Source organism: Nelumbo nucifera, chromosome 2 (genome assembly GCF_055504915.1).
Source record: "Nelumbo nucifera cultivar China Antique chromosome 2, China Antique-T2T, whole genome shotgun sequence".
NCBI lineage: Eukaryota > Viridiplantae > Streptophyta > Magnoliopsida > Proteales > Nelumbonaceae > Nelumbo > Nelumbo nucifera.
This window is the reverse complement of record NC_142650.1, coordinates 24,560,740-24,577,815: the sequence shown is the minus strand read 5'-3', so window position 1 is coordinate 24,577,815 and position 17,076 is coordinate 24,560,740. Positions and strand designations below refer to the sequence as shown.

The window sequence follows — 17,076 nt, the reverse complement described above, 5'->3', positions numbered from 1 at the left end:
AAGAACCAAACTAGTCAAAAACCGAAACCGGCAGACTGATTAACCAGTGGTACCGGTTTGGTTTCGGTTTGGAGAAATGGGAAAACCAATACCACCGGTTTGGTTTGCAAAATATGTCCATAATTCGTTTAGCCGAACTGTGAACACCCCTAATTGTGGGTAGAAATGGAGTTCAAAATCCCATGGAGCCCCTAAAAGTCTCATTCTTCCCCCTCACGGCCTCACCAACCCACTGAAATGTACCTTCTAAAGAAGATCCCCCCAAATAACTTGCTGGGATACAAATTTCAGGGCCCATTTGGTTGGTGAAAATACAAAATAGGGTCTGGAATTGGAATTGAATCCAACTGTTTGGTTGGACAGAATTGGAATCTCATTCCCATTTCTGGTAGAATGACATTCCCCTATTTGAGGAAATGGCCATTCCCTCCCCCTCCCTTAGGAATGAAATTCCATTTCAGCTTATTTCAATTATCATTTGAGAATAGACCATTCTAATTCGGATTCTGACTTTGAATCAAACGGATCCTTAATTGTAAAATCTGATAGACTAATTCCCAAGCAATTACTTGAACATTGCTTAAGGGTGCAACTTTTTCGGATTAGGATTGGGAATTTGTCAAATTTTCAATAGGCCCAACCTGAAGCCCGAGCCTGAAACAGTGTAAACTATTGACTCGGGCCAACCCGACTTGCAACCCTAAATTGCTCAATGAAGCCAGTCCATCAGGGGGCTATTCGGAATATCGTATTTGCGGGAGCCTCTTCCAAATTCTATCATGACTGCAACTTTTGTTTTGTTAAGATATATGGTATCTATTGGCATAGTAGTTGATACAAGTACATACTCTGCAATTCTACAAAGACCACACTCCTGATACACCTCCCAAGTCCCACCCAACATGCACGGCTTTGTTTTGGTTATGTATTGGGCAGAACCGCACACAACAGGTAGTTGTTTATTTATGATAGAGAGTCTTTTTCTCTTTTTTTTTTTTTTTTTTTTCTTCCTTTTTTTCGGGGTTGGGGGTTGTTTTGATCTTGTACATATTCTTCAATACATGGTAATTCTGTTTCTTCTAAAAAGGTAGAATTGCAGTTTCAGACTTACTTTTCAGGTGTAACTCCACTCTATAACAGTCAATTTCAAAATATACCACTGCAGCACTCAAAACTTTTAAAAACGGTCAGTTTAGTTTAAAAAAAGTATAAAATGACAAAAATGTATTTCACATGTCATCTAATTTTCTTTATCTATCAAACATATTGAACATGCAAATTGGGAAAAAAATAGGCGGAGTGTCATCTATTATAAAAAAAAAAAGAAAAAAAACAAAGTCCTAACTCCTAAGGTTTAAATGTTTAAACCTCTCTAAAACCTTTGTTTTTTTTTGGTCGAACCTCTCTAATACCTTGAACATTAAAGAAAGAGCTCTGGAATACAAATAAAACCAAACAAAGGACCGAAAACAGAAATTGCAGCGCTACCCAAAACATCTCTACTACATAAAAATTAAAAAGGTTTGAGAAGTAGGAGCAGTTGACAGTGGGGCTCTCTCTGTTGGTCCTTGAGCCAAACGCTCCTCCCTCCTAACCTTGATAAGTACGATGGTTGAATCAGGCAGGGGGCATTAATTACTTTGATTTGAAGAAAATAGAGGCTTAACAGGCATATAGAGCCAATCGTTCAACTAATCCTAGTTTGTGTAAGAGATTTGTTTGAGTACAACTTAACCCAGTTGGATGGTAGTCACTCAATTGTCAATAGTTGTGAAAGTATGAAGTGGGAATGCAGAAAACCAAACCTAAACGTCTCTCGGGGGTTAGATTAAAGGCAGATTTTTTAAATTATTCTTATGATTTAGTTATTTGACTAATTCAATTCTTAGTGTTTACATATTATATATTATCTTGAAAAAGCAAATGTTGAATTTGCCCTCTACTATTCATCAAATTTTTAAAATAAAACAAAACCAATAAAAATTTTCAAGAATAGGAAGCAGATCGTCTTCGTCTCCATCTCCGTCTCTTGTCACCACCTCCGTCTCCGTTTTCCATCCGTTTCTGTTTCTATGTTCGTCTCCACCTCCACCTCTGCCTCCGCGCCTCCGCCTGCATCCTTCTTGCCATCTTCCTTACCTGAGTTGAAACGGCATCGGAAATGAAAATAAGAATCTCAGAATCTTATAATGGAAGCAGCACCGGAAATCTGATGCGGAGGAAAGATCGTGTAAGCTCTTGTAATATTTAGCAATCTATTTCTTCTTTTCTTGCATTGGCATTGTTGTACTAGGAAAAAGCTTTGGCATTGTAGTACGTCCATTCCTTGTCGCCTTCATCATCTTCATACAAGATCTCTGGGCGTTCAACATTTTCAGTCCCTGTCCTCTGCATGATGGAAGAAATAAGTTCATCCAAGTTCTCTGCACAAGAATTAAATCTATGAATACAACCCTTCCCTTTCTATCCTTCAATTTAAAGGCAAAAGTATTCCCAAGACTAAGAGATGGATAGTATTTTCCAGGATCTCCACTTTTGGACGCCATTAGTGCAGAAAAGTTCACTGTGAGTGTCAAACCCATCATCTGGTGGCTCAAGGTTAAGTGCAGAATCCCAGAATTTCTGCACCATTGTGTGTGCCATGTCATTGACAGCTCCAGAGCTCCCCTCAAACATGAAAATTGCTGCATGAATTATCTGCAGGACATCCAGACAAGCAGAAATACATCCTTCTTTATCTAGAACAGGAAGATATAGAGTCCGGTCCTGAACGAGCCCAAAATAAAAAAAGGAGCATTTTCAAGCGTAAAAGGGTATTTTAGGAATACTAAACAAAAATATTACTCACTTAATGTTACATGCAAACGGTGTATGATGGTGAAGTAATGTAAGGGAGATTTTTGAGAATTATCAGAAAAGTTAAGGATAGTTTAAGATAATATATAAACAGTAAGGATACAGTTGATCAATTTCTATATGCATAAATTTTTGATAGTTTTTGTATGTTTATGCAGTTTGATAATGATTTCTTCGTTATAATTATCTCATAAATTCTGCTTCATATTCCATCTTAGATGAGTCCCTAAGAATAACTAATGAGACAATAATGGATTCATCTACTGATACTGAATAGCAATTCATCTAATGAGACAATATGGAGTTTCATTTTGCTAATTGAGACAATAACAGAGTTATACCCTTAAAAAAATGAGCTTCAGTTAAAGATAAATTCAACAAATTGGTTCTCTTTCTCTCTCTCTCTCTTACTTGATTTGCATTGTCAACAACCACGACAACCACAAGGATACCCCATGTTGTGTAGCCCATTACCAAAAAAAACAAGTGGTTGAGATTGAAGCTCTGCCACAAAATCTAAAATCTGCATTCCTTTGTCCATTTCATCCTTCTTCCTATACTTGGTTTTACAAAGCTCTCTCTGCTTCCGATCCTCCACATCAATGATTCCTCTTTGAAGTTGCAACAAATTAAGAGGGAAATACAACAGCTGTCCATGGATCATTTATCCTCCACATCAGTGATTCCGCCATTCTTCTACAACCAAAGATTTTGCTGACTCTTCTCCTCACTCTTGTGCTTCATGTTCAGATTTGAGATTAAGAAGATATAGTCTTCCAAGAAGTTTTCTTTGTGGATATGAGATCATGTTGGTAGTGTTCTCTTCATTCAACAGACAAAGGAAAACAGGAAAAAAACTAAAATATTTAATGTTTTGAAGAAAAGGGTAGTTTTGGTATTTTCAAAAAATATAAGTCATATATGTCGTTACATGATACAAATAACTAACAGACTGTTAATATCGGATATTAAATTGACAGTTTTTGAAAGTTTAGATACTACATTGACACATTTTAAAAAGTTTGGGTACTAAAATGAGACTAGCCTCACAAGGTACTAATATGCAATTTACCCTAAAAATTTAGTTCAATCCAGAACAGTAGTAGTACACCTCTAATTATAATGGACACTGAGATTGAACATGTTTCCAATCTTAACCATCTGCTCCTTGGGAGTAAGGGTGTCAATGGACTGGTTTTGGACTGGACCCCGTTCAATTGGTTCAACCATTTTTCAACTGGTTTAAGTGTTGACATCAATGTTCATCTAATCTAAACTATAAAAAATAAAAACGTGAGCATCCCACTCCAGTGGAACTTGGTTCAAGCAGCAGCACTGGTTGGTTTTAGTTTTATCTAAGTAGGTGGAAGCACTTGATTTGAGTTGCATACAAGGTTTTAAAAACTAGACCAGACATAGTACCGTTTTGGCCCCTGGTTCTTGGGTTGAATGGTCTGATCATCTGGTTCCAACGAATGACTCATTCTGATTTAAAAAATAATTAAAATAAAAAAATGGCCAAAAATTTTTATTTGGGTTGATGGTTCGACAGTTCGACCGCCTAGGTCAACAGGTCACTGACCAAGTCAATGGTTTTTGGCCCAGGAGTGGTTTTAGGGTGAAATGGATCTGGTTACCTAGACGGTTCCCAGGTCAACCGGTCCAACCATCCGGTCCAATTCAGTTTTCAAAACTATGGTTGCATATATGTATGTATGAGAGCAAAAAAATTGCAGATTTATTATCAAATTACTTGGATAAAGGCCTCTATATTATAAGTCACTCCAAATGTCTGATACTTGATTCGACTCCAAATCCAATTGTTCTAGATTTGAATATTAGAATTTGTATCCGATTAATAATTGGATTGGATGGGGTTAAATGTAGTGTAATTATGTATATATAAATATATTGTACAATTATATAAAGTTTATAACTGATAAAGTTTAGAACTGATAAACACAATAAGGTAGATACAATTATATTATAAGTTATAAACAATTAGTTTTTTAAACCTTTTTTAAAATTTTTCTCTGTAAACACAATAAGGTAGATACATATTAAATCCAAATTCAATCTAACGTCCAATATGTCATATTTAGGACTTATTCATTTGCTTTGAAGTCTAACATGTGAAAGTGTAATAATTACATTAAGAGGTATATTGGTATTGGTGAACTTTTCTTTCATCTAAACTTTGAATGCAAAGAATGTTGTTCTGAATTCTGAATTTTTATAATTATCAAATATCTATTTTGACCTCATATATGAGAGTTTTTGTTTGTCTTTTTGGGGGTATTATTGGAAAACAAAATATTGTATGATTGCATTTTAAGAGAGAAGAGATAAGATGAAACAGACAACCATTTTTCTCTTAAAGTTAAAAGATTACTCTTAAGAGATAAGAATTAAAAGGAAACGAGTAGACCCTTAGATTAGATTTAGACCCAAAGTTTGATAACCGGATGTGGATGCAGATGTAACTGGATCTGATCCGATTACAATCCTATGTGAGACTCAATAAACCTGGCAACTGGTAGGTTGTAGGAATGACACTGGGGTGGCTTTAGGGTAGGGCACCCACTCCCTATTGGGGATGGGGAATCCCCGTATTTTCTCTGCCCCAAAGCAACTACCTAAAAATAAATTAATTTGTGGATATTTTATAAATAGGATTATGGAAATTTGAGAGTATTTTAGGAATTGAATTATGACAGAAATGGAATTATGGGATTATAAGATTTTAAGAATTTAGGAAAAACTTAAAGATATTTTAAAATTTAACATTAAATCTAGGGATATTTTACTAATTTGGAGAATTATATGTAAACCCCGTTCATGACAAAAATATTTTCCCCATCCCCGGTGCAGAGGCTGAGAGCAAAAATATTTTTCCCATCTTTGCCTTGTCCCGTTTGAGATTAAGAAGACAAGACGTTGATTTTACAGGAAAAATTGGCATTCCTAATAGGTCGATTTTAGGCTCTAGGTGTGTGCTAGGTCCGGGTTGTTTGAATGGGTTATATACCCTGCCCCGGCCCAAACTCAATCCATTGAAAACCTTACCCAAGGATCTATCACAACTTATCCGAATTGAAATACATAAGTGGATACTTCATTTAAGATCCGAACTCAGTAGACCTAATTGGTCGAACACAGGATCAATCCATTGACACCCTATCCTAAACCGAGTTTATCATGCAATCTGCGGCCGTTAACCCTTCAATTTGCTGATGGGAGATATCGGGTCGGGCTCTATTTTATTCTTACCCGGCATCGGAATTTAGAATTCAGAAATAGTTGATTTTAATAATTTTACTGTTCCAAATTTTCATGAGTTGTCTCTTTCATCAAAAGACAAAATTCACGGGCTTTCTCGCCTTAAGGTACGCAGTCATCCTTTTCGGGGACCCGCCATTATGGAAGAAGACAGAGGTCAAATCCGTCATTTGGTAAGATAAAGTGGAAAAGCCCTAAAACGCCAAAGATCATGTAATTCCAAACTTCAATTTTTCTCAGGCTATGTCCAGTCACCAATGACCAAACAAGTAATAACAATGTAAAGATGGAAAAACAAAACAAACACTCGCTTTTCTCTTTTCTGCCCCTTCTACTACCCTCTCCAAGACTCCAACTCTCAGTCTCAGAGTCTCAGAAAAGCAATAAAACAAAAAAGCAAAAAAGAAAGAGGGTAAAAGAAGCCTCATAGTAGCTTGCATACCAGAAGTAAGAAAGACTATGTCTAGAACTTGAGAGTGATCTCACTTCCATTGCTCTCATCTCCATCGTCTCTCAGTGAAGCCAACCCTTTTCTTTCTCCTCCATTCTGATCACCACTGTCGCCTTTATTCCAACTGCTGCTCTCGGACTTCCCATCTTCAATGCTCTCCGACCCATCTCCGGCCGGTCTACCATCGGATTCCGGGGAGCTGTGGGTCTGAGACGATGCCTTGTACACGTGGTGAAGGCTATGGTGGAGCTGGTGCGTAGGTGTCGGATAGAACTCTTGCGCCACGGCCGGTGCACAGTAGTGTGTTGAAGCGTGGGAAGCTGGATGTGCGCTGTAGATGGTCGGTGCAGCAGGGTGAGCTGCTGCTGCTGCCGCCGTCGCGTACTCCGGTGGGACCCAAATCCCACTCAAGACTACAAGCTGCGGTGCCGGAGTTCCAGCCGCTTGAGGGCTTGGGCTCGGCCTTCGAGTGTGGAGTCTATATTTCTGAAACAAATACATAACTCCCATCAATAATGAACCGAATATCATCAGTCTGTGGCTTCTGGGTACCAACTAAGTACGAACTACACATTCAGTGAACTGTGAACATGAAGCAGAGGGAATCTCTCCATGCTTTCTGCATGCATGTTCAGTGTACCACGAGAGAGAGAGAGAGAGAGAGAGAGAGAGAGAGAGAGGACTAGTCTAAATACCTGCAAATGGCTTTTTACTTCATCGTTAGTCAAGCCATCAACCTTCATCAACTCCCTGATTTGCTTTGGGGTGGCAACTATTTTGGTAATTAACAAAAACGAGTCAATTTGTTATCCTTATATAATTTTGATAATAATATTAGAACAAGTCTTTAATTCTCCTAAAACTGTAATAAGAATCAGAAGAAGAGCAAATCTCAAATCTTCCTCCTGTTGTTATTATTATTGTTATTGATTTTTTTTTTCATTACCTTGAGAACCACCCAACATTTGGAGGGCGTTCACAAAGCGTCGGTGCAAATCCGGCGACCAGCACCTCCTTGCTTTCCTATGAGTTTGGGTTGTCGTCGCTGGCTGTGGTTCTGCGGAATTCCTTCCTCCCTTTCCTTGCTCTGTGGTGGCCGTTCCTCCGGCGTTAGACTTGCTGGAATTCTCTCTCCTCGAGCAAGACACTGACACCGCATTATCGGACTCTGAGCATTTCTTGTCTTCCATCTCTTTGTCCGTTGAGGCAAGAGCCAACTCGGGAAGACCCCGTAAAGTAGGACTCGCACATGTGTTCCTTTCTTTTGAGAAGGGAAGAAAAGCTCCTCCATTTCTTTGCTTGCTGTCTAAAGCTAGCTTGGGGCTCACACTGAAGCACTGATCGCCTACTTCTTTTGCAGAAGCTGCCGTGGCCGGCTGCTGCTTGCTTCCATCACTCGATTGGCTCCACAGTTGTGCCGTTGTCATCCAACTCGCCATCTCTGATGCGGTAGATGCTTTCTCTAATCCTTGATCAGAAGCCGAATGTTTAAGGGGTATGAATTCCTCAAGGACTGGCCTTGACACCTGGTTTGTTCGGTAGGTCTGTAGCTGCTGCCTTGAAGCTTCCATGGCTGAAAGGAGAAATTGATGATTAATTAAACACAGATGTGCTTGATTCGAATTAATTACATATCAACCCAATCATATCTTTGAAAAGGGAAGCTAGCTATATATATAACTGTAGATGAGATGAGATGAATATCCATGCAGTACTGGTCGCTAGTAAAAGCTAGCTCTGCATATATACAAGTGAATTGAAGAACCTTGTTTGAATCTTGAATAGTAGTTCTTGTTGTGCTTAATTCTAACATTCTTAGGAAAAACAGTTCCGATCATTAAATCCTAGTGATTAAGAGGCGACCATAATTAATCAGATCTTGATGTTTTTATATCTTCTCCGATTGCTTTGTTTGTTGATACTTGGCAACGTGCTACATCGGTTATAATACGAAGCACGAGAGAATTACCATTGGTGAGAAGCTGCATGCAGAGGGGTAACTCACGCTTGAATGCATCGATCTTGAGTCGCTCTTCCTCGAGACGATAAAGGAATTCTTCGAGTTTCTGAGTCTGATCAGTCTGTTCTCCAAAGGACTTTAGCAGCAAAGAATAGCTGTGGGGCTTGCAGTCTAGACTTAGTTCTGCAGGCGAACCCATAATTTACGTCGTGAAATGTTCAGTCTTCTCTCTAGCAAGCTCACTCGTCGTTAATGTGCATGTCTCCGGTTGCTCACAACAAGTTGAGATGAGGAGATGCTTGCTCTTTTTGAAGAGGTGAATTCAAGTGGGAGAGAGAGAGAGAGAGATTGTTTTTTTGTGAACACAATGTGGATAGGGGGAGGATGGTTTCTTTTTAGAGGTGAGTTCGAGGGGAATAAAGTTGGGTTTTGGAAAGAAAAGCAGGTGATAAAGCAAGGGTATGGTAACTTCTTACAACGAACAAAGGCAAAAGTTAATGGGTGTTCTGAGAAGGAATCCGGTTTGGACAGAGAGAGGGGGTCATGTGCTTAGAGACCGGTTTTAGAACCTTTGGGGTCTTCTTTGTACTATTGCAAATCACCATTTAAAAAGATTCTTCTTCTTCTTCTTCTTCTTCTTCTTGTCGTCCTATGCTTTATTCACTTTTTGGTTGTAATTCCTCTTCTCAAATTTTGAAATTTGAACCCCTCAAAAAAAAAAAAAAAATCCGACTTTTTCCCCTATTCATGTTTTATCTAATACAATTGTGTTTTGTGTTTTAGCAAGCATGAGATAACTCCACCCGTCCACCCGTGTGAGTTTATCTTGGTTAGAGAGTTGATTTCAAGCTCGGATAAAAGATAAGAGTTGTATTAGGTTGATAGTCGGCATTAAAACTTTTGTCAAACTCTTATGGTCATGGATCCTGAATTGGTGAAACAAATTTATGCAATAGATGATGACAATGCTGCTGATGAGGCAGATTGGATGGTTGTGATGATCATTTCATGGTAGCAGCATTTGAAGGCATGCTGAACTTAGTATTGGTTCTCCTATATAAACCAGAATACAAATGATACCACCTTTAATTAGTAGTTAATTAAGGCATAAATTGATGAAAGCAAAGCTTGAAAAGGGCATATACCAATGTTTACATTGATAAAAAGAAGAGCCAGAGAGACATATTCAAACGTGTTTTAGTATCTATTCATCACCCTTCACTTTTCTTTTAGGGTTTCAAAAGTGATATAATGTGCTTGATTTAATATACATGGTAGAATATCTAATTGCAACCTACACACAAAAAGGAATATTATATTTGCCTCCGGCCCTCCAAGTAAGGAATATCTTAGTTCCAATTCTACGACTCTAATCTAAACTAAGGGAACCACACACCCACAAAGCTTAAAGAAGCAAAAACAAAGCCTCAAAAAGAATAAAAAGGGGAGCCTCTAAGGTGTGAGAGAATCTTCTTCTGCTACTAACTTTAGTGAAGTGGGTAGGAAGGTAAGAAGATTCTCTCTGTATTTACAGTGTTTTTAATGGGATTGTAGCTTGTCTAAAGTTTTAAATTTGTTCACATTTCCGTTGGTCGGTTGGACAGTCCGGGTCGGGTCACCCACCTCCCCAGGTGGGTTTGGGTTGCTTTTGGATCAAAGCGCGCGACCCATGGTAACTAGGGTTGCAAGTTGCAACCCGGGTTGCCTGATTTGAAAATTTTCAATTACTTGGCCTCATATACTAGGGTTTTGGGCCATTCAAAATTTAATAAATTCCTAACTCAATCCGACCCAAATTGCACCCTTATGCCAGGCTTAGTGGGGATCCATTTATATTTACAGCAGTAGAACTTGGAGGTGATCGGAGGGTTTTTTTTTTTTTCCAAAATCGGGTTGAAAAGAAAAGATGAAAGAAAATTGCATCGAACACCCTGTGCAATAATTAGTGTTTCACTCTTTGTAAAGAAATCAAGTCTTCAGGTACAAGACTCCAACCCACACCTTTTGTGCAGATTCTCTTCTCTTTCAGTTTCTCTCTCTAGGTTCCAGAGAGGATTCTCCTCGTGACACGTGTTGTGATATTCCCCATATCGTCCTTCTGAATATCCCTTTTGTCTGGCGTAACCCAGGGAATATTCCCTTGATAGAATAAAAACTTGTGAAAAATCGAAACCGAGCCAAATCACTTCCGTCTTTATTCCTCCCTGGTTGCATTCCTGCTATGTTGCGTTTGGATTAGTATGGATTTGGGAATTGGATATGGAATTGGGTTTGTCAATTCTTTGAATCTTTTGATCCTGTTTTTTTTCTGCGGTGCAGATTTAGAGAAACGCGGAAAAAAAGATTAATTAACAAAATTCAACATTCCGTGTTTTAGTAGAACTCGATTTCCTGCTGGACTAGTCATTTCATTTCCACGGAATCGAAATTCATATCCATTCTAATCATACAATCCTAAAGCAGATAAGAACCGAATTAAAATGCGCCTGCTAACTTGAGCCACCAGCAGCTCATTTATTAACCTGCGCCCACAGTTTTCTTTTGGAGTTATTCTGGGTGATAGGCCAAAAGTGCAAGTACAACAGCCATAGCCATACCCATCTCATCTCATGTTGGCTAGTTTGTACACCATTACAGGCCAAATATAAGCCCAGGTCCATTATTCCAATTGCTGCCTCAATTCTCAAATACATAAAATGCAGATAAAACTCTAATATGGGCTACAGTAGAATTTGGGCTTTCTTCATATTTTGGGATAATTACACAAATGGTGGGATGAAGGGAGATGATAAGTAGATCCGACTGGTTATGATGATGAACTGACCACGGGAATCCGTAATAGCAGAGCCGATGTTATGGGGTTGGTAAGGTGAGGCTAATGGACCACAGAGACCAAGTTGGGCCCAGGTCTTAAAGCAGTCCAATATTGGTCTCCAGTCAATGGACCTGCTTTTGAAGCTTGTATGTTGTATCCATCCATGGCTGTAAACAACGTTCAAAGCTTTTAGTGCTTGAGACTAGCTTTTCCACTTTGAATCTGCTACAATATTTTAGTTAGTTGTGTGTTTTGGAGGGGGGGCTATAAAGGGTGGTCTATGTGTAGTTTTTGTTGGGTAATCAACATGAATGAGCTAGGCTGTATGGCTGTACCCAGCCCAACAAGGTCTAAAAGGCCCCCAAAAGCCCAATGACAGGAATGAATGATGAAGCTTTTATTTATTTTTCTAATTAAAAGTAGATCCCACGCAAATGGCAAATGTGCCGGCACTGTTTTGTGTCGCACTACGTATTGTTAGAGAATCCACAAAAAATAATAAAGGAATAAACCGGGTACAGTTTTGTGACGGGAAAGACAGATGCTATGAGAATTAAACCCTCAAATCCAAAGTAGGATAACAACTGTTTATTCTATTCTTCATTATCCAACCACTGTTGGGTGCGCTGGCTTAGCTTTGTGTTTGTGTTGGACAGAAATGGAAATGAGGGTCCAGAAGCAAAATTGGAATCCATTACTTTCTGGGTTTTGCTGTTTGGCTCGAACCCTCTACCATGGAGTTTTGTGAAAAATCCGAAAAACAGTGAGCTTTTTAACAAAACTTTCCACTGTTTTAGCAGATTTTTGAATCCCTAAGTGGTGCTGAAGCTGATTACTCTAAAGTTATCGGAGATGGTCTAAGTTTAAGTTCATGATTAGAGTTGAATGCCAATTCTGGTTTATTTTGGTTTCAACTTTTACTTTCTTGTGTAAATGAAAAAGTAAAACTTAATGCAAAAGTGAACTAGAATTTGCACTTTTGATTTATACTCCTGCGTATTTATACAAATTAAATTGCATTGCAAACAATCAGGTGCATCCTTTTTCCCTTAGGGCAATAGTAATTAAATTATGGTTTTGGATTCAAACCTCCACTTACAGCCCATAGAAAGAAAAAAAAAAGGTTCGACCATGATACCGAAAAATATCATAAAAGAGGTGACCAATCAGATGGTATTCATCAAATTAACGGGGGTGCTTTAATTGGTTAAATCCTTCCAATACCATGTCTTTCCGGTACCATAGATTTTCCCAAGAAAAAATATCGAGGATTTATCCATGGTCCATTCTTCAAATACTCTTGTAGTTGTCTCAGCACAGAATTTGGGTTTCTAGTAGGTTTTGAAATCCTCACTGGAGAGGGTAATATTTATAATTCCGTGCAATTGGGGAAATCCAATTATCCAAGCACGTACATATGTACAATCCAATTTTTGTGTTCTCATCAATGGAATTCAGGAATAAAATGGAATGGGTAGCCCCTGATTCTATAAGTTTCTTGGCTTCACTCTTTGAAACTAGTGGGTTTTTAGCTTTTGAATATTGTCAATGTTGCATTCAAGGTCTCAGTATTGCATGTACCGTATCTTTGGGGTACCGATACACTTATTTCAAGTTATTTTTAAAAATTCTATTTTTAATAATTAGATAATATAAAAATAAGTCCCTTGTGAAAATTTGAAAAAAAAACTAAAAACAATAGAAGAGCAAGAGGTGCATTGACACTTGGAACCAAGGCTTTTAAAATCGATCCGGAGAACGAATTGATCAGGGGTCCAGTTCTTGGGTCGAATGCTCAGCTCGTTTTAACAAAAAAATAAAAAAAAAAGGTCAAAACTGTTCGAACGATTAACTGCCCGGGTCAGCGGTTTATTAATCAAAATCAACAGTTTTTGGGGAAAAACAGAACTAATCACTTGATCGGTTCCCAGTTTTCCAATCCGACTGTTTGGTCCAATCCGGTTTTGAAAATCATGCTTAAAACTTTAGCTGCATTGTGACCAATCAACAAGTATATGTTATAATACTGGAAAGATATGATATTCGAAAAACTTGTGACTAATCAACAAGTATCACAAACGGGATAATCAATTAGGTGATATTTATCAAAATTTTTGATCAAAGCTCTTCTGTTACATAGCACTTAATTAGCTTGATGCATTGATGGGAGTCGCAACCACTCTAACAAAGGTGGATTAGCATTCAATTCCATGGCCATGGAATCCACGAAAATGGGGTAAACACCAAGTTAAAGCTGCAATTAAAGGGCGAAAAGCAAGCACCTTGACAGAGGAACCGGAGTCTGTAACCCAATACCCAATGGAAGATCGATCAATCTAAACCAGTGAATTGGTGTCAACAGGCATGTGGTGGGGTATAGTGTTAACTAGATTCCATTCGGACATCAGAGAAAGTGCCCTCTCACATGTGGGTCCCTATTAAATCAAGATCAATATCTTAAACGGGTTTGCTTGATTGGCTTGTCAATGGTATTCTTATCGACCTCGCCGTAAAGCATATGTTCTCTCATGCGTCTGCATTCTGCAACTGACGTTGAACTTAGTAATTTGATGGACAAGAGAGAGAGAGATCTGTTGGAGTTTGTTTATATATTGGGAGAATGAGAGATTCGATAGCCTTTGCGGAAAGCCATTGATGTCTACATTTATGGGCTGTAAGGCTTCTACTGTCATTCAAAATGAGAATCGGGAATTGGGTTTGAAAAGAAATTGATGGTTCTACCAAATTCTTGATTCATGGAGGAGGATAGATTCACGAATAAGCATCAAACTTAAATTAATTTATCTGTTGATTAGCGCCAACAGCTTGATAATTTATTGACGTACAGCAATACCCCTCATTTGAAGAATCTGGGGCGCCATTTACATCTTATCTTAACAAAGATGTTTCGTTTTTGCTGAGCATTTTGGTTTATTCTTTCCCTTTTCATAACAATGATGACTAATTACAGAAAAAAGGTTTTGATTTTTAAGAAAAAGAAGGATAAAGACTAGTAGGAAAAAAGTTCTCATTACTATATATTTAATCTTATTTGCATACATGAGCTCAACCTAGAGCTGTCAATGGGTCCGGTCTATTTAATTGAACCAAACCAATTATACCCATTTTGATTTTGTATACTTCGTCTCGATTGGGGCCGGTTTTTTATCAACATATAAACACTTTATTATTTATTATGATTTTTAATAATGTTTTTGGCTAAATTTCATTTTATTAAGGTTATATTATTAGAAATGAAATTTTAAATTGTCATAATATAAATATAGATATAATTGGGTCAGACCTGATTATCTCAAATATTAATAATTGATTAGATTTTAATTATGAGTTTTATGTTCTAATTATAAGTGGGTGGAGACCGGTTGTTCCACCCAGATCGACCCAGACCCAACCCCACCCATTGACAGCTCTAACTCGAGCAGAATTAGTTAAAGCACTGAATTTGCATTGGACATATTTATACTTGCACTCTTCTCAAATGGAGCTGAGTTTGGAAGAAGTACAAATATAAATTTATAGAGCACAAAACCTTATATTTTATATATAATTATATTGTAAATATTTATATTTGTACGCTTTTTTCAAACTGAGCCGTGGATAAAAAAAAAAAAATATCAAGGAGACTCGGATTGAAATTTGAGTTACTTAGATTTTATGCGTGTCAACAGTAAACTTCTATACAGAGGTGACGCGCATGTTGGAAGAATACGTGATTCCTTTTAACTGTATGTCTATTGTCTAGCCAGGACTCATGAGAACAATATCAATTATCAAAGGATTTGAATGAATACAAATGCTTTATGAATGCATGTAAATGACATAAAGTGATGAAAAGGAGAAGAGATTGATATGAAAATATTAAGTGGGCAGCAGAAGAATAATTGCCATTCAAATTTGTAATTTAAAAAAAAAAAATGTATAGAGTTGGAGCTAGTGCTGCAGTTGTTAATGTAGCTTTGGACCTCATGAGGAGTATGTTAGCTTATAGGTTCAAATCCAGATCTCCTAAGGAATGTCTTGTACCAATTTGACTAAGGGCCTCTTTAGGAGGGCTCAGTATTGATTGAGTTGAGTTGAGTTAACAATTTCAAAGAAGCTATCAAAACTAAGTTTCACTGCAAAGTTGATTTTTCAACTGAACATAAGCTTTTTTTGGGGGATGGCCTCCCCCCCCCCCCCCTAGTCCTTAAGAAGATATCAAAATAAATAATACATATACCTGTAATAATTTCAAATTTCATATGAATTAATTATATCAAATATTTTATGTAGGCAATAGAATTAGCTAGTTCACTATCAAATTAATTACTAGGTTAAAGGTCTATCTAATCTGTTTTTTTTTTTTTTTTTTCAGGTCGAACCAAAAAAATCTGATTAATAATAAGGTTGGTTTATTTGGGTCTGTTACTACAAACTCTGCTGCTTTTCTATCAGTTTGGGACTGAGTCTAAGTTGGTCCGGTCCAGACTCAACCAATGATAGCCCTACTTCCTTTTGGGTTTCAGATAAAGATTCCACATACGATTACCATTTTGTATTCCAGGATATCTACCATTAATCACTACCTTACATTACATCTCACGTCATGGGTTTGGCGGAATCCTTTTCCTAGGATCCATACTGGCCAAAATGGTTATCATCCCCATACTTGGCGTCCTAAATATTGGACTCCAGATCTACTACCCGCAAAAATACATGGGAGATATTCTCCATGTATGACTGCAATGTTCCGTGGATAGGTATGAGTAGCAGTTTTGGGCATTAAATATTGGTTCAGAGTCCATCATCTCCTTCATGGATGGGCTTTCAAAATTCTCATTTACATCCTTGTGAATGGAAGCTTCTATTTTAATAATTACGCTTTAAAGTTTTAAAATTCATCATCATCATCATCATCATCATCAGCATCATCATCATCATTATCATTTAAGTATGGGATGGACTACATGAATGCCATTCCATTTTGTTTCGCATTCAAACTTGTTTTGCAATTCATTTCATCACAAATTTTTCGACAATACAACTAGATATAATGAATTGAACGATTATTTAAAAGAAAGATGAAAGTGACTTGGTCAAATTTGGATCTCAAGGATCAAAGAACAAGAAGCCAACAACACACACAAATACATGCCCACTCTTATTTAGCTTTGACCAATGACTGGAATTAGACCACATAGCATCTCAAACAATTTGAGTGGAAGAAGGAATGGAATCACTTTGGTCGGCCTCTAAGGAGATTATCACAAATAATAAAAAAAGATGACATTTATTTAGAGTGCCATTGAAGCAAGGAATTTTTTTTTTCTTTTATAATGTTTAATATAAAGAGTATCAAGTATCAACCCATTCTCATCCTTCTAAAAAGTGTCTAAATGCACTATTTGATTGGAGAGATTGACTGATCATGCATATGCCTGCACTAGATGAGTTCTATCAACCATTTTGGATCACTAGATACTTTCATGTGTCTAGTGGTCCTTTGATTCTTAGGAGATTATTATACAATGGATGAGTGGCCTTGTGATTCCCAAGTTGTAAGCATTTATCCCTGATCATCAATGTGGGGTTCTGATTAAATGTGATGGCCATTCATCCCCAGCTCCCTATTAGTCATGGTGTGGGTTTCCATTTGGGATCAAGGTTCAAAATATCTATACACCCTGATATGTCAAGAGGGGTGCATCAATACTT

The 17,076-nt window shown here is 37.6% G+C and overlaps 1 protein-coding gene across 3 annotated transcripts; it reads right to left on the bottom strand.

The window, feature by feature from the left end:
• Positions 1-1,926: 1,926 nt before the first annotated feature.
• Positions 1,927-8,965, bottom strand: LOC104595285 (myb family transcription factor EFM-like). Of its 3 annotated transcripts, none has more exons than XM_088896892.1 (5): positions 8,556-8,965; positions 7,533-8,159; positions 7,282-7,358; positions 6,578-7,072; positions 1,927-2,697 (listed from the first exon to the last, which is right to left on the bottom strand). In XM_088896892.1, exons 1-4 carry the CDS (start codon positions 8,743-8,745, stop codon positions 6,599-6,601), a joined length of 1,368 nt encoding a protein of 455 aa, XP_088753018.1. In that variant the 5' UTR covers positions 8,746-8,965; the 3' UTR covers positions 1,927-2,697; positions 6,578-6,598. The 3 variants fall into 3 exon arrangements, with proteins under 3 accessions (XP_088753018.1, XP_088753019.1, XP_010254263.1); XM_088896893.1 differs by lacking the exon at positions 1,927-2,697 and adding an exon at positions 2,786-3,678; XM_010255961.3 differs by lacking the exon at positions 1,927-2,697 and having other exon boundaries at positions 6,347-7,072; positions 8,556-8,963.
• Positions 8,966-17,076: the final 8,111 nt, after the last annotated feature.